The 18,326-nt window shown below is 32.4% G+C and overlaps 1 protein-coding gene across 1 annotated transcript in view; it reads left to right on the top strand.

Moving 5' to 3' along the window:
• The window catches only part of LOC103270873 (usherin-like), a 248,790-nt gene that overhangs the window by 118,037 nt on the left and 112,427 nt on the right, over positions 1–18,326 (top strand). Inside the window, exons 10-11 of the mRNA XM_008068382.1 lie at positions 10,399–10,594; positions 13,331–13,461. Coding sequence (XP_008066573.1) covers positions 10,399–10,594; positions 13,331–13,461 — 327 coding nt within the window. The remainder of the gene's footprint in view (positions 1–10,398; positions 10,595–13,330; positions 13,462–18,326) is intronic.

Genomic DNA, 18,326 nt, shown 5'->3' with positions numbered 1-18,326 from the left:
GAGCCCAGCAGAACATCTAACTAGATATGTAAATTGAGTGCTTACTATGTGTTAGGACATCTTCTAGGCAATAAAAATATAGTATTGAGTAAAAAAACCCCAAACATTGCTGTTTTCAGATATTTTTACATTGTAGTTTACATTGTAGTGTGTGACATGGAAAATTATTAACTTTTTTTCTCTATTCCTCAGTTTTCTCACCTGGGTAAAATGGCAGCTCCTACCTCACAGGTGGTTGGAAAGATTAAATCAGCTAACAATATAGCACTTAGGCTGACACCCTTAGTGCTGGCTACCCTTATTGCACTGAAAGTATTGCTTAGAAAAAATGATATTTGTAGGTACTTTATTATTAAAGGTGGAAAGAGCATAATATCTCTCTTCCTTTTTTCCTTGTATCTGCTGGAGCCAGGAATGAAGGAAATTGATTCAATGATTGAAATGAGGTTTTCTTACATCATCCATTCATTTGCTCACTCATTCCTACATTCACTTGGTCATTCATTCCCTCAATCAACTATTTATTGAGCAATTACAGTGTTCTAGGCATTATGCTGCTGTTGATTTGGTTCATAAAACATAGTTCTTGCTTAAAGAAGCTTAGAGTCTAATAAAGAAAACTGATAAGTAAACGAACTTTTATAAATTTCTATGATAATTGCAATGATTTAAAAATTATACTCTTTTCTCTATAAATGCTTAAGAAAATAAAGTAATACCTGTAGTTGTCCTTTGTGCCCCTAAATTTTTTCAGTTATTTTATTTTTTTAATTAAATTTTATTGTATACAGAGATATGGGGTACAAGTAAGGATTAACTACACAAGTAGGCTGTGTGCAGGTAAAATTTGGGCTTCCAACTGGTCCTCACTCCCCCTGGTATTGGACCAGGTACCCTTTATGTTGATATGTGTGTTCCCCTCCCCTGGCAGTGCCCTGTGGCTGCTGATTCCTCCTTTGTGATAATGTGATTAATGTTCTGGGCCCACTTATGAGTGACAACATGTGATATTCAGTTCCTTGTTTCTGTGATAGATCACTAAGTATGATGGTCTCCAACTCCATGCAATCTGCTGCGATTTTATTCTTCCATGATTTTATTCTTCTTTATGACTGTGTAATACTCCATCATGTGTATGTACCACACTTTATCGAGTCCACTTTCAATTGTCCCTGAAATTTTAGCCCATATGGTATGTAGTAAGCTTATGAAAAAATAAAAGATTAATTTAACTACCATTACTGGGGAATTCTTTTAAGTTTTCCAGAGGTAACTTTTAAAAATAAACACTAAAAAAATGTAATCCAGCTGGGCTCGGTGGCTCAGCCTATAATCCCACGCCTTTGGGAGACTGAGGTGAGTGGATTGCCTGAGCCCATTGCCTAGGCAGGCGAGACCTCATCTCTACAATAAATCAAAAAATTAGCTGGGCGTGGTAGCGCGCGCCTGTAATTCTGGCTACTCGTAAGGCTGAGGCAGAAGGATCGCCGGAGCCCAGTAGGTCGAGGCTGCGGTGGCTGGGAGCAGCCACTGTACTCCAGTCCGGGCGACAGAGTGAGACTCCAACTCAAAAAAAAAAAAAAAAAAAAAATGTAATCCATTTTTCAAAATCACTCAAAACCAGCTTCTTTACACCTCTGATTTCTTAATTTGTGGACAATGAAGACAAGTTGTTTTTGATTGCTCATGATCAATATTATGAACTTAAGCTTTCAAAGGTCATTGAATTTTGCTAGACACTAGAGGCTTTCCCAAGAGTACCTTTTAGGAAGATCCCCTCCCCCATCAGCCTTACTTTATGTATCTTCAACTAAGAGGACATTTTTTTCTCCCTTTTTCAAAGATACATAATAGTCACTTAAGATTGTTTAATAAGTGAATAAATAAATTTCTTCTATAGTTAAATTACTTATAATTTTCCTTTATGTAAGTGTATGCTTTCTCTGTAAATTTGAAGGTGTTAAGAAATAAATAATCAAAATTGAGACTGATGGGAGTAGAGTTGATAAAAATTCTTTGGAGCCTGTGGATCATTTTTGAAAAGCTATCTTTGTTAGTCTTTAATAGTAACAAAAGAATGTGTATTCCAGTTTAATGATCCAGAAGACAGAAATGCCATTGTATATTATTAGAATATAATATAATGAAATAAATTTCATCAGTATCTTCTAGATTAAATGATTATTCTATGATTTTCATACCTGAACATGTCAAAGTATTTGGCTGCAACTTAGTGGAGTTGATTAGTAGCCTTTAAGAAGCTATCAAAATGAAAGTAGTTAAATGAATCAATGATAAAGGTCCTTGACCCTGATATAGCCATTGTCTAATCTTATAATTTGAGCATCCAGAAACATATCAGGGGAAATCCAGTTGTTACAGAAGAAACTGAAACATAATTGAAAGTGACAAATGATCAACTGGAGATTGGGAAAACATTAAATAGAAAACCACTTGCTTCGGGAGCTGCATAAAATATAAGATATACTTAGAAGTCTAGATTTTAAATGAAACTTTAAAATAATTGATAAAAAAAGTAGACAAAAATTAAGAATATTTAAAAATTTACTTATAATGCTCTTGCCAATTATTATTTCTTCCATTTTGTCATGGTTCTCGTATTATATGAAAGAAATTGTGAACACAATTATGGAATCAAAAATTTAATGCTTTCATGAAACTTTATAATCAAAGGATACACTAAAAAGTATTATTTTTCTGTCTTTGTAAACCACACAAAATAATACTAGCACAGCTTCATCTTTAGGATCAAAGACCCAAATAGGTGTTGGTGTATTATTTAGTTGAGCATGTTTTAAATCAATTTTAAAACAGAAATTTAGGCATCATCTCAAAATCTTTGCTTCTAAATACTAATCTCATTGTTTTGAAATATGTGTTTCTTTTAAACATCGTATTGTTTACTGGTAATTTATATACTCTTTTGGTTTACATTGAACTTTAAAAGAGAATAACTTTATCTGTAGTTTCTTGCTCATCTCTGTAGAATGTAAAATTGAAGCATTTTAATCTGCTTTTCTTAGTGAAATGCTGCATGCAAATGATGCATAACTTTCTTGTAGCCATGCATGTATTTATATTTTATTTGCCCTCAGCTTTTAAAATACATTAGTAATAAGTGTGGAAAACAATAAAGTTATAAAAAGCAAAAGTCATCTGTAACCCTACCACCCATAGATAACCTCGGCAAAGTTTATATACTTTCAGACCTTATGTTATTGTTATTATAAATAAATCTACATCATCTGTTTCTATCCTCTTAAGGTTGTATATTTATATCTATAGATAAATCTACCTTTATTGCTGGGCTCGGTGGCTCAGCCTGTAATCGCGCGCTTTGGGAGTCTGAGGTGAGTGGATTGCCTGAGCCCGCGAGTTCGAGACCCCTGGGCAACTTGGCGAGACATCATCTCTACAATAAATCAAAAACTTAGCCAGGCGTGGTAGCGCGTGCCTGTAGTTCCAGCTACTTGGAAAGCTGAGGCAGAAGGATCGCCGGAGCCCAGCAGGTCGAGGCTGCGGTGGCCGGGAGTGGCCACTGAACTCCAATCTGGGTAACAGAGTGAGACTCCAACTCAAAAAAACAAAAAAAACAAAAAAAAACAACTGCCTTTATCTATAAAATAGGATTATACTTTATATGTTATTTTAAACTTAACTTTAAAATCAAACTGTATTGTGAATATTTTTCTATATATTTATAAATGTTAGCATTGTATTTCTTTTGGGCCTTTTTTTATGAGTTTGAGTCTCACTCTGTCGCCCAGACTGGAGGGCAGCGCCGCTCCCGGCCACCGCAGCCTCGACCTGCCGGGCTCCGGCGATCCTTCCGCCTCAGCCTTCCGAGTAGCCGGAATTACAGGCGTGCACTACCACACCCGGCTAATTTTTTGATTTATTGTAGAGATGAGGGCTCGCCAAGTTGCCCAGGTGGGTCTCGATCCGTTGGCTCAGGCAATCCACTCACCTCAGCCTCCCAAAGTGCTGGAATTACAGGCTGAGCCACCGAGCCCGACTGATTTGGGACATTTTTAGCCATTCTCTTACTTTGGGACATTTAACTTGTTTTATTTTCTTAGCTATTATAAATACTTCATTATAAGAAAAAAAAAAAGTCTTTCTCAAGTGGTTTTTAAAACTTTCTTTCCTAAATTCTCATTGGAATTTCTTGGTTCAATTGGAAAGTACTCAGATGTTGCTCCTAATAGGAGTGCTTAAACTACCCTCCTCAGAGCAGTGTCTGCACTGGTCCTTTCTACAAATTCTTGTCACCCTTGCATTATATATTTTGTTAAAAAAATTAATTTAAGAATTATAAGATGACAGATATTCTTGTTTTCTTCAGGAAAACGTAATATATTAACTGATATTTCTGTAGAATTTTTGTTCTCCACAAAAGAAAGGCCAGCCATTTTCAATAATAAGTGACTGCTAGGATCAAAATACTCCATAATGTTAGTGGCAAAATTCCTTATTTATTTTAAAGAGTAAGGAAGCCAGGATTGTGTCTTTGGAGCACTGGTATAGCATTTACTTATTATTTATAATAAGGCTTTTTGATCATGGTTTTTAGCTTGACAATGAGTATAAAGTCTCAAATGATATATTTTTAAAGAGCATAATGAAAAAGCAAATGTCTTCATAGAAATATGAAAGGAATCTTTTTCCTGGATTTGCTCCACTAACTCATGTGGGCAGTATCCCAAACCCAAACAGCCAGCAGTTGTTTTGTAAAAGATAAACTGCATCTGAAATCAGTATGACAGGACCACAGGTTCCATCTCATCATTTCCACCAACTTATATTTAAGAATGCACAACTTGAATGATAAAAGCACTGCCATAGAGTAAGCAAATTTTTCAATAAGAATACTTTGATGTAAAGAGAAAAATAGCCGTAGGGCATTGTTTTACAGTAAAATTTTGCCTTTGGCCAAACTTTTACAACGGAAGACAAAGAGTTTTTAAAATATTAAGAATGAGGTTAATTGTATGGCTAATTGATGTGGGGAAGAGAACTTGAGAAGCTAATTTCTCCCCTTCAAATCCAAGGAGTGGGAAATTGAGTTTTTATCTATTCTTCTATTTATCTGATTAAAACACACCTCTCCCCCCATAGGACTACTACAAGAAGTAATAGTTATATCTGATGGCTCCTAGGAAATACTATCAATAAGGCCCCTCTATAATTATAGCTACTGATAATAAAATCGACCAGAAACTAATTTTCGTCATAAGTTTTGGTCATAAATTTCTCTTTCCTTCATTCTATAGGCTACTTCCTCTAAGGCAGATTATAGACACGTACATTTATGATCACAGAATCCCCTATTAATGGTTATAGACAACATATTACGTAAGGACAATCTTATGTATAGCTGGTGCCACTCAAACTTGAGATCAACACCTCTGTTGGATTCTTACCCTCTCTTCCTTCTTCTTCCTCCTCCTCCACCTATGACTTTCTATTTTGATGCATAATATCTGCCAGGCTTTGTTTTGAGCATTGTTTAAATTTACCTCTTATCCTAAGATTATTTTGAGTCAATAATAAGTAAGATATTAAAACTGAGATTCATAGAAAGTGTGGACTCAAGGACTGTCCGATGTCATTGTTCATGTTATTTGAGCTCTTTAACCCTCAGTTTTGAATCTAATAATAATCAAAGTAGAAGACAAGTTTGCATGGGCCAACTGTGTGACAGGCACTTTGATAAGTGTTGGTCTTTACAACAACCTTATGAGACAAGTATTATTATTCCCCTGTTATGGATGAGAAAATAAGGCTTAAATCTGTATAAGTAATTGGACAAGAACATAGGACTAGTAAGTCAAAGAATGGAAATCAGATGTGGGTTACTGTATGACTCAATGCCTAAATTATGCAATGAAATAACCCATTTTAATACTTAATATAGTGCCCAACCGTCGAAAGGATACACTAAATGTTATTTTTCACAGTGGCCTTTCTACAGTTAGTAAGTGGCAGCACCAATAATTGAACCAAGCTGACTTCCTACCTGTACCTAATCTCTAACTTTTGATTTTACAAAACAAATTTCATTTGTATATGGTTATTGCTGGTGATGGAAAGTTAAAGAGATAGTTTCCCTCAATTTAAATATTTTTGGTTAAAGACCCGTGATTGATAATGTTCTAATGACTGCCACGTCTTTCTTTTATGAAGTTTCATGTTGTAAGTTTTTCGTTGAAATTCATCTCATAAAGACCAATTATGAATACTTTATGTAAACCTTACACTGTTTGCGAATTGTTCCATTGTGTCTTCTCTCCAAATTCCCTCAAGAATGATTTTGAAAATTATTAGCAATTGTCTGTTATGCTCCTGTGTGGATGACACAGTGAGCATAAAAATCAATAAACTAAGCCGGTTTGGTGGCTCAGCCTGTAATCCCGCGCTTTGGGAGGCTGAGGTGAGTGGATTGCCTGAGCCTGTGGGTTCGAGACCCTCCTGGGCAACTTGGAGAGACCTCATCTCTACAATAAATCAAAAAATTAGCCGGGCGTGGTAGCGCGCACCTGTTGTTCCAGCTACTGGGAAGGCTGAGACGGAAGGATCTCCGGAGCCCAACAGGTCGAGGCTGTGGTGGTCGGGAGTGACCACTGCACTCCAGTCTGGGTGATAGAGTGAGACTCCAACTCAAAAAAAAAAAAAAAAAAAAGTCAATAAACTGTATTTCTTAGAAGATACATTTAAGTAAGTCAAATCATTTAAATACAAAGTGATAGGAGAAAGATAAGGGAATTATTAACAGAGTGTGGTGGAAGAGATGAGACGCAACTATCTTAGCTCAAAGCATTAGAAATAGCTTTGGGGGAAAAAGAATCTTTATCATTCTAAAAAGAATATCATATGGATTTTAAAATTTATTTAAAGTGTGCATTTTATTGGAATGCTCACCTGATGTAAGCATTATGACCTATATGTTTACATTTTTACTCTTTTCTCTTTTTTTCTTTTTCTTCTCACCTAAGTAGAAAAAACCCACGTTATTTTCATTCTAAAATTTTCAGAATACCATTAAACAGCAACACACTGGACAATTAAATTTGTAGTCTTTACCTTCTTCCTTTAAAAATGTTAGGGAAAGAAATTGCTCAACTATGAACCAGTGAAAAAATGTAAATACTGACAAAAAATGCTTTTGACTATAGTATGTTCCAGTAATGATTATGAAATATGTCAAACTGTTCTAAAATTTTTAACATTTATTACAGAAAATTAAATAAGGGAATGATGTTTGTGTCCTAATATCAAAATAGTTTTAAAGAGCATTAATTTTTTAAAAAGAGCTAAGGACCATTATTATGAATAGGCAGGGAGACATTATTTTATATGACTTGAATGTCCTGATTTATAATTTAGTGTGTAACTCTGGCATACATTGGGCACTTCAGGAAGTCACATTTAGTATTCCACAGCAAATAAAGCATAAGAAAAATAATTTTTAGAAATTACTATATTTATTTTCAATCTTATCTTGATTTAATCATACTTTAGGTGAAATATAACTTTATAAAATGTAATAGGTTTTATGGGTGTCAATATGAAAATTTTCTGGTCATTTTGATATTAAAATTAATTTTTTAAATACATATATATTGATTATTAACAGTTTAAGGTTCATTTTAATAAATCTTTATAAAGTCATAGAGAAATCTCATTTATCAATTTAAAAAATTCTAAATATTTTTTAACTTGACATTACTTACCATTAATGAAGTTGGGTTTATTCTCAAAATACAATTAACCTATTAACATGTTACATAATTAATTCAATTGGTCATACAATTAAATAAGAACATTTCATAAAATTGACAAAATACTTTTTTCTTTTTTTTAACATAAATGCATCTTGGTGGTTTGGATTAGAAACTTCTTTTTATAATGATAAAAATCATCTATGTGAAAACAATAGTCAACATCATTATGAAAGTTGTAGCTTTAAAGACATTTTAATTAAAATCAGAAAAAGAGACAATTATGCCTACCATCACTGATATAGTATATAATTTAACTATTATGCTGAAAATTCTGGCCAACAAAATATTAAAAGTAAATAAATGTAAATATATATTAAAATTATGAACTAAGTATTTACTGTTTTACAGGAAACAGAAAAATTCTAACATCTGATGAGATCCTTAGGCTCAACAAAAATGAATCTTCAAAAGAAAAATGAGCAATGTTCTCAAAAAGGGTTATATATAACCAATAAGTAGATGAAGAATATTAGGTTTTACTAGTAGTCAAAGACATACATGCTAAAACAACAATATTTTTTCTAAAATCAAAATAATGACGACATTATAATCATAGTTTTAGTATGGACAAAACAAGAAAATTGACATTCTCAGATATTGGTGGGACTATAAATGAGTTTTATTTGTCTAGAAGGAATTGGCCTATTTAACAAAAATCTTTAAAACTGCTTATACTCTGATTATGTGATTTTATCTCTTACAATATTCTTAAGAAAATGCATATATCTACTACGCCTCCGAAGTAAAATTGGAAAAAACTAAATGTGTAATAATTGTGGAATTGTTGAATGTTATTTTATTAAAAATATGAGTAATATATGAAATAATATGGAAATATATACTAATATGAGACACACAGCATACACATATTATCCGATTTTAAAAATTGCACATATATAAATTTTTAAAAGATCTCATGTTAATATTTGACTTATTTAGTAGTCAAATTACAGTGCTTTTTTTTCCTACTCCCTTTTTCATTTTATAAAAGGATGCTAACTCTTTTATTTTATATAAGGATACTTACTGAATTTACACTAAACTCAGTTCAGGTGAGTTGTTACTTATATTTGTGGAAAAATTTTGCTTTGTACATAAATTTTATTTATATCGGAAAGTTATAATTATTAATTTAATAAGACACTTCCGGTGTTAGTTGATTTGTTCCAGTGCATAACAGACCTGTTGTGTGATTTTACTAAATTTTTTCTTAGTTATACAAACAGTCCTCTCCTTTTCAAATTTTCATATGCTTGAATTTCAGTTACCATAGTTTAGTTAAACGCTACCAGTCCTCCAACAATGTGATTCAAATATCAGTTGCCATGGATATTACTGAGAGCAACTAGAACATTATTGCTGCTGGCTCTTCAGTTCGTAAATCATGCACATCATGATCAGTGACCAATCATGTCTCTCTTTTGAAAGTGTGTTAGTGATTGGTCACTACACATTTATGATTCCATTTTTTCACAGATAGAGAAACATATTGCCTCCTTGTCAGTGACAAACCCAAGTGACACTTTACACACAGATATTCAAAAAGGAGAATTGGCTAACAAAGATGAAAGTGCTGCAAACAAAGAAAATGCTTGAAGTAAAATTCAAATTAAACATAAAGGGATTTACAGAAGAAATAATCACTACTGCTGTTTGAGTGATTCTAGATATACAGCCAGAGCAACTTGGTGAAGATGAATTTTACATAAACATAAACATGGTTACCACGAATAGGGTGACAATATCTTAGATAAAGAAAAGCCAGCATGAAGGTCACATTAGAAGAATTCTCAGAGATGTTTCGCGACACTAAAAGCACAAAGGTTAAAATATTCGAAGCTGATCCAAACCTAGAAAGAAGTATGACAATTCCAAGGCATAGAAAAGATGCTAGTAAGTTATGGGACAAGATGAAGGCAAGCACTGCTCAAAGTATTCTTTCTGTTTTTTCTTTTTCTCCTAGAAAAGGGAATATGCATTTAATAAATATCATAGCAATATTGCACAATATGGAAGATGGGGTGTGGGGAAGAGTGGTAAGCCAGCTATTCTATACAATCTATTCTGTTCAAATAAACACTTTAAACTTATTATGTTCAGGTTACATTAATGAATCAGATGACCTAACAAATAAACCTCCCTATTTATTAGATAATTATTGATGAACTAAAATGTCACAAGAACTTGGCTAGTCCATGAGAGATCTCCATCACTAAGAAAAAAAACATTATGATTTAAAATCCAAGTTTGCCTTATCCATCATATGTGCACCAAGTATTTGCTATGTACCTACCATATGATAAATATTTCCCATATAGAATAAGTGAGGATACTATCGTTACTACCCTCATTCACTTACAATGATGATTTGATTATTAGGATTGCTTTTCATGGTTTCAGTGTGTATGGTCACTTTTATGATTTTGCCCCATCATACCTGTAATATGATATTTTTTATTTATAAAATATTTTTTAAAAATAAAATTGATGCTGGCTTTTAACTCATTCATATTGGCTTTACATCTGATGAAAGTACCTGGTGTATAAGTAAAAGGAAAGAAAATCATGGCTTTATATTTCTTTGTTGTTCTAGTGTGATCACTGCTTGCCTCTTTATAATGACAAGCCTTTCCGCCAAGGTGATCAAGTTCACGCTTTCAATTGTAAACCTTGTCAATGCAACCGCCATTCCAGAAGCTGCCACTACAACATCTCAGTAGACCCATTTCCTTTGGAGCACCTCAGAGGGGGAGGAGGAGTTTGCGAGGATTGTGAACATAACACTACAGGTAAGGAGCAAATAATAAATTGCTGACTTGGTCTTTGAGGCCTTGTGCTTATATCTACAATGCATATTATTTTAGATTATTTTATTATTATCTTATTTAAGAATGTGTTTTCATACCATTAAGTTTGAAAACCAAAGCAGGTTCAACAAATCTTCCTAATTCCAAATCATTAAGAGATTTTCAGAAATAGCAATCTAGACTTAAACTATATCTTTTCAGAATAAGTTTTTTTAAGGGTTCACACAATTTAATTAAACTACAAGTATATTTTGAATAACTCAAGAATGCTTAGTTTGAATACATATATATCCTTAAAATAAGTTTTCTTGTATCACTCATTGTTCATTATGTCTGATTCTCATGTGGAGATGTCTACATTCATTCAGGTTTGGCACAGACACTGGTAATCTGGCAATACTCTTTTTTAAAAAATGAATTCAATGCAAAAGTGACAAAGTTTTGTTCTAAAACTACCAAGCATTTTGACTAGTCATGAAAATAACGGCCAGTATGCTAAAAGCAAAAATGGCTGATGTCTGGATTTATAAAATATGATGGCCTAAGTCTGATGGGTTTGAAAGTGCGACTCTAAAGCATGAATGAATTTATTAGATAATTATTGATGAACTAAAATGTCACAAGAACTTGGCTAGTTTCTGGGGATATGAAGATGAACAAGATAATGAATTTTCCTGTCTTCGGATTATTGCATAGTGGGAAAGACTATGCAAGGAAACAATTACAAAGTTAACTGATGATTGCTAAAATAGCGAAAATAGAATGAGAGTTAATCAGGTGAAGGAACAAGAGGGAGGAATATTAGGGTAGCAAACTAAGGTTCACAGAAAAACATTTTGTGCAGTGGTATACACGGTATCCCTGAAGAACTGAAAGGAAGAACAAAAGGCTAGTGGTCAAAAAAGATGCAAGGAAGAAGGAGGGACCAGATCATAGAGCACTCTGTAAATTGTGGTAAAAGTTTGGCTTGGATCCTAAGGTCGGTGAGATTCTGCTTAAAGGTTTTATGTATAAAAGGGACATAATCAATTCCTTTTTTTTTTAAGTTGGAGTCTTGCTCTGTCACCCAGGCTGGAGTGCAGTGGTGTGATCAGTTACTTGTTTTAAAAGGATCCATTTGGTTGTCAAGTAGAGAATGAATTGGAGAGGTCAAGAGTGGTTTGGAAAAACCAGGTAGCAGGATACTGCAATAGTTCAGGTGAAAAATAATGTTGGGGTACAGTTAAGGCAGTTTGGAGAGGGAGAAGTGAATCCAAGAGGTATTTAGGATGGAAAAATGACAGCATTGTGTGAACAGAGCATAGGTAAGGGAGGGAAGGAGAATAAACACCGACACCTAACATTCCATTTTGAGCAATAGGCTCAAAGTTGACACCACCCATTAACAAAGGTAATCTAGGAGGGAGGCTCAAGTGAGGGAGATGGCAAGTTTCTGTTTTGGACATGTTCACTGTGTGTTTCCAAGAGACATAGGAGAAACTCTCCTGTGGGCAGTTGGAAACCCAGTTCTGAAGCTCCTTTCTTCAAGGAAGACCTTTTGTGATACCTTAGAAAAGATCAGAATTGTCTATAGATGTTAGTGGCAGCTATGTTCATCCTATGTGCTAGACTGTAAGAAAACTCTGTGAGAAAGATGCAATATGTATTGTGTATTTTGTTCACTACTGTATTCCTCAGCACTTAGCATCGTATTTGGAACATGGTAATCACTCAATAAATATTCATTGAATGATAAATAAAGAAGAGATTTCCAGCATAAAGATATAAATTTAGGAGTCATCAGCATATGTAAATGGAAATATTCTAGAAATATTGTAAATCCACTTAATTTTTAATTAGTCTATAACCAGTATCCTTCAGAATGTGTTTTCACTTGATTATTTCTGTAATCTTCTAATAGTGGGCCAATTCCAACAGTTTTTGAACAAAGTATATAATGTTTAAAGGGGGAATTGATAGCTTTGAGCTTTATGTCAGCTTATTTCCTTGTCTTATATGCTATTCACATTCACTTTAGAAACTCCTTGTAGTTTAGGATTTTTATTATATAATATAGTAAGAGAAAATTTCCAATTAATAAATTGTAAACTATAGGAATTAGCTAATATATCTAATATGTCAAGCTATTCTAGTATTTAATATGAAATTACTTGGTATATTTAAGTATAATGAATTTCTATTTGGATATTTGAAATGAAAAATAATGGCCACTACAGAAGCATTTGCTTTTAATCATGTTAACTACAGAATAAAAAATTGTATTAGGAGCTGTCTCCCATTTTATAAGATTTAGTCCTAGAAAAATGTTTCTAATACTATATACCTTCTGACTTCTAACTATGTAAGTATCATCTACCACACACATAAAAATTTCTCATACTGTATTTAATTTAGATGAAGTGTCTGGCCTTAGACATAAAGTTTTAAGTTTTGGAACAAACGCTTTCAAAATGTATGGGCCCCTACAAAGCACAGCTTTTTAGAAATGTGGTATTATATAACAGATGGGAGTTTAATGAAGTAAAGCACAGTTTGTAACAGGTTCATTGTTTCATATGCTCTGGATCACTAAATTGGCAGGTAGAGATGAAAGGTGCATTAAAATGGACGTCCCGAAAATTATAGAATTCCCTCAAAGGAATACAGTCTTTAATTTTGAATTATGCAGCTGATTTTAATGAATTGGAAGTCATAATGCATAACCTTTCCCTGATGCAGGAAGGAACTGTGAGCTATGCAAGGATTACTTTTTTCGACAAGTTGGTGCAGACCCTTCAGCCATAGATGTTTGCAAATCTTGTGATTGTGATAAAGTTGGCACTAGAAACAGTAGCCTTCTTTGTGATCAGGTGAGTTCTTCTCAGTATTGAAAGTAAGAAATTATTCTCTTCGCCAGAATCTAATTTGGGTAATATTCTACTAGTAGAATCAGAGGCTATATTTATCAGAAAGTCATCTGTGCATGTTTTGTTTCAAAGAGATGATTGCTTTAGGAGTGTTGCTGCACAACTTTTAGTATGAACATGAAACATAGGACTATTTAGGTGGTCCTTTGCATATAGGAAAGGCTTATTTTAGTTTTAATTTTACAAGTGTCATAAAAATTAGAGGGTGGGCATTCCAAGTAAATTGAGAAATAAATTAAATTTGTGTCTTAGAATTTTTGGTAAATTAATATTAATAAATGATACTAATAAACCAGAACAGTGTTTTCCAAAATGTTCATAAAGGATAGTATATCAAAAGTCGCTTACACATAGATACAGTTGAAAATTTGAATAGCTTTGCTTCCAAATTTTTATTCCAATTTTCTTTCTTAGAGGTACAACAGATTTTTGTAATTTTAAAATATTCTTATTACCTACATCACAAGTATTGATACCTGACCTACATAAACACAAATTCTAACTAATCTGGGTTCATATGTCCTACCTCAAGCAGAAGCAGTAGCTCCATATTTAAATGTGGTATCTTTGGTTGAAGTTTTTACCTGTTCTGATAATCCTAATAAGTGAATGTTGTGTAAATAGGTAAAAGGCAAATTTACTTTGAAGAATCAATGCAATGGTTGCACTAAGTTTTCATAATTATATATTCATTACAAAAATTTGAGAATGCAGTGGCTAGGAGAATAAACCACCATTCAGTTATAGAACATTTGTTCAAAAGTTATATTGTGAACACAAGTTCAAGACAAAATATCTTTGTCATATAATTTTGAAAATGCATTATAATTTGCTTCCCCAAATAAAGGACAAATATAAACCAGAACGAAATATGGATTCAAAGACCTTCAGAGTAACTATAGTGTATTGATAAGAGAACATTATATGCTTTATTAGAAAGTTGAAGAGGAGGAGAATAATTAACAAAGAAAATTTCTACTATTTTTATTTTATAATATTAAGAGACTATCCAGAATCAGAATATAATTTTCCATATTTTAATTGGTAAAATTTGGCTGTGTCTTTTATATCTCATCTTTACACATCTATCCTGAGTTTTCAGCATGGCTATCTTTTCTTTGTAATTCAAGTCTCAGCTCAAATATTGATATATCTTTGCTGACCACACAATTACAAAACATTTTCAAGTCTTTTATATCACTCCATGTTGTTTTCATTACAGGTGAATAAAATTAATTTGTTTACTTTTTTATTCTCCTGTCCAACACAATCAGAACAGTTTCAGCCATGTAACAAGTACCCAATAAATATTTATTGAGTAAATGAAGAGATATTCTGTCTGAACACTGATCTCATAGTCCAATTGTCATGTAGAATGATTATTAAAATCATCTGATCTTGCTGTGAAATTTTTGCTTAAAGAACTGTTTTTCTCCCTAAAGTCGACTAACTGATATACTGTGAAATAACATTCTACTACCCAAAATCTCAGTTATATGTCACAACCCATATGAGTTATAGTAATACAGAAGAATTGTCTCTAAATTGTACAATTTAGATGTAAAAGAAGTTGAAACCCGATCTTTCTGAACTCATTTCTATTTTAAGTTCATTTCTTTTTTTAATTTCTTATTTTAAAGACGTAGGGTACAATTCAGGGTTAGGTATACAAATGTTCTTTATGCAGGTACCCTTGTTAATGAGGTGTGCCCCCCCGGCAGATTCCCACTACTGCCAATCCTGCCCCTGTCCCCCACTCTGGCAATTTTCAACTACTGCCAGTCCTTTTCTTATAGTATTGCAATAATTGTTCAAGGTCTGCTTATGAATGAGAACATGTGATACTCAGTTCTTTGTTTCTGTGGTAGATCACTCAATATTATAGACTCTAAGTCCATCCAAGTTGCTGTGAAGTTCATAATTTTGTCCTTCTTTATGGCTGCATAATATTCCATCATGTATATGTACCACATTTTTCAGTGGCACACAGTTTTGGCTGGTTCTGTGCTTGTAAATATTTAACAACTGAGTATACAAGAAAAAAAAAAGCCTAGTTTAGTCAATTTCAGTCTGCTAGTGAGATGTCACTGAACATAGAACTGGGAAGAGATGTACTCAATCTACACTTATGCCCAATGCAGGCAAACTACTGGCTCCATATTTCTTTCTTAACTTCTTATAAGATGGATCTAATTATTGAGTAGAATTGTGGAAGATTATACCATTCATAAGTAGGATAGCAACTGTAGATAGCTATTATTTTTGTAGAAGTTACTTGTAAAATTGAGGAAGGTTTTTTGAGAGTGTTTATTATAAATGGGTATTTAATTTTGTCAACTACTCTGTCTTCACCGATTATTATGATCATGTGATCTTTTTATCTTTAGTTTTTTAGTAATGTGGATTACATTGGTTTACTTTCAAATATTGAATCAGCATTGTATTCCTGGAATAAAACCACCTGGAATTTTGGGCGTAATTCTTTTCATATATTGTTGAATTCTATTTATATATTTATTTATAAGAGTTATTGATCTATGGTTTTCTTTTTATGTACTGCATTTGTCTGGTTTTGAGATCAGAGTAATATTTTTATAAAATGAGTTATAAAGTATTCTTGGCTTCTTTTCCCTTCGGAGATGCAGAATTGTTGCTACTCTTAAAGATTTAATAGAATTCTCCAATAAAACCATCTGAAATTTCATTAAAGAAAAAATTTACAATTAATTCAAAATAAAACATTAAAATATATACATACTAAGAGATAGACTAAAAGAAATAGAGTCATATTGACACCAGAGCAATTAATGTGACTATAAGGGTAAGTTCCTTACCTTAAATATTCTAAAGGAACATATTTTGAACAAAACTTTAACACTCCATTCTAACCAAACTATTATGCTAATATGAGGTTAGGATTCTTTTGGTAGTAATAGGTGGTCAGAATGTTACCATTCATAGTTCTTATTAAAATATTGATTAATGCCAAATGAAAAGGGAATGTAAGATAGAGGACAATATTAAACACAAGAAATGGCAGATAATTATAATTCAAAGAAGTAAATATGATTCAAAATATATTCTAAAGGTATAAATTTTTCTTTATGACCTTTAAGGATATTTTCCTTAATTAAGTGTTTAATAATTACATTTTATTATTTTAAGGTCAAATCATAATTTTTTTGTTTTGTGCTAAATAATATTTATATGACCATAATGCAATTAGTTTTGCTTATATTGGGTATAAAGATTAATCCATAGACCTAATAACTATAAAATGAGAGATAGCTAATACAAAATTGAATATAGATTGGCAGATAAATATAAATTTAGAGATTATGAATAAAAAGGAGAAATACAAGAAAGTGAAAATACATTAATGCCTCTAACTTTTGAATAACAAGTCAATAGATATTATTAGGTATGCTATTTAGAATTATGCAAGTAACCATTAGAGAGCTAAAAATAATAATATAACCAAATACTTCAATAAGAAACTGAAGGATTTTTTACTAAAACTGGAGAAAAGATAACACTGTCACCTGTTGCTACTTCTATTCAATATTGTGCTGAAGATTCTAGCCAGGGAAGTTAGGCAAAAAAATGAAATAAAAGACATTTAGATTGGAAAAGAGAAGTTTCCTCTATTTGCATATGATATGACCTCATATATAGAAAAACCTAAAGAATTAATTAAAACTATTAATACTAATAAATAAGTTCAGCAAGGCTACGGGGTACAAAATCAATACACAAAAATCAAATATATTTCCATATACTTGCAATGAACAATCTGGAAATAAAATTAAGAAAACTTCATTTAAAATAGCATCAGAAGAATAAAATATTTAGAAATAAAATTAATAAAAGAAATGCAAAATATATATTCTAAAAACTAGAATATATTGTTGAAATAAATTGAAGATGAACTAAAATAAATGGAAAGACACAATATTTATGTATCAGAAGATTTCATATTATTAAGTTGGCAACATCCTCCAAATTGACCTGCTGTTTAATGCAATTTTTGTTCATAGCCCAACTAGTTTCTTTGCAGATTTTGACAAGATGTTACTAACATTTATTTGAAATTCAAGGGACTCAAAAATGTCCTAGCCACTCTTAAAAAAGTAGAGTTAAAAAACTCACTCTTTCCAATTTCAAAATTTACTGAAATGGTCAAGTGTAATATAAGTGATCAAGACAGTGTGGTACTGATATAAAGATGGACATTTGGAACACTGAAATGGAATTGAGGGTCTAGAAATACAGAAATAAGTCCACATATTTACAGTCAATTGATTCTTGACAAGAGTGCCAAGACAATTTAATGGAGAAAGAGTAGTTTTGTTTTTTTTAAAAAACAAATAGTACTTGGACAACTATGTATGCATATGCAAAAGATTTAGGTTGGACCGTAACCTAATATCATATATATATATTTCAAAACCCTCAAAATTGAACAAAGAATGAAATAGTAAAAATACTGGGAACTCTGAAAATATAAAACTATAAAACTCTGAGAAGCAAATAAATATAAAAGTAGATTTTCATGTCCTTGGAGTAGCCAGTGACTTTTTAGATATGACACAAAAGCATAAGTAACAAAAGAAAAAAATGTGGAAGTTAGACTTCAATAAAATTAAAAACATTTATGTTACAAAGGATACCATCAAGAAAGTGAAAAACAACACAAATAATTGATTGTTAAGAGTACAATACATAGCCGAGCTCAGTGGCTCAGCCTATAATCCTGTGCCTTTGGGAGGCTGAGGTGAGTGGATTGCCTGAGCCCACGGGTTCAAGAC

This window comes from Carlito syrichta, unplaced genomic scaffold, assembly GCF_000164805.1.
Source record: "Carlito syrichta isolate Samal-C Ts95f unplaced genomic scaffold, Tarsius_syrichta-2.0.1 Scaffold310619, whole genome shotgun sequence".
NCBI lineage: Eukaryota > Metazoa > Chordata > Mammalia > Primates > Tarsiidae > Carlito > Carlito syrichta.
The sequence above is the reverse complement of the archived record's forward strand: the minus strand, read 5'-3'. Positions and strand labels throughout refer to the sequence as shown.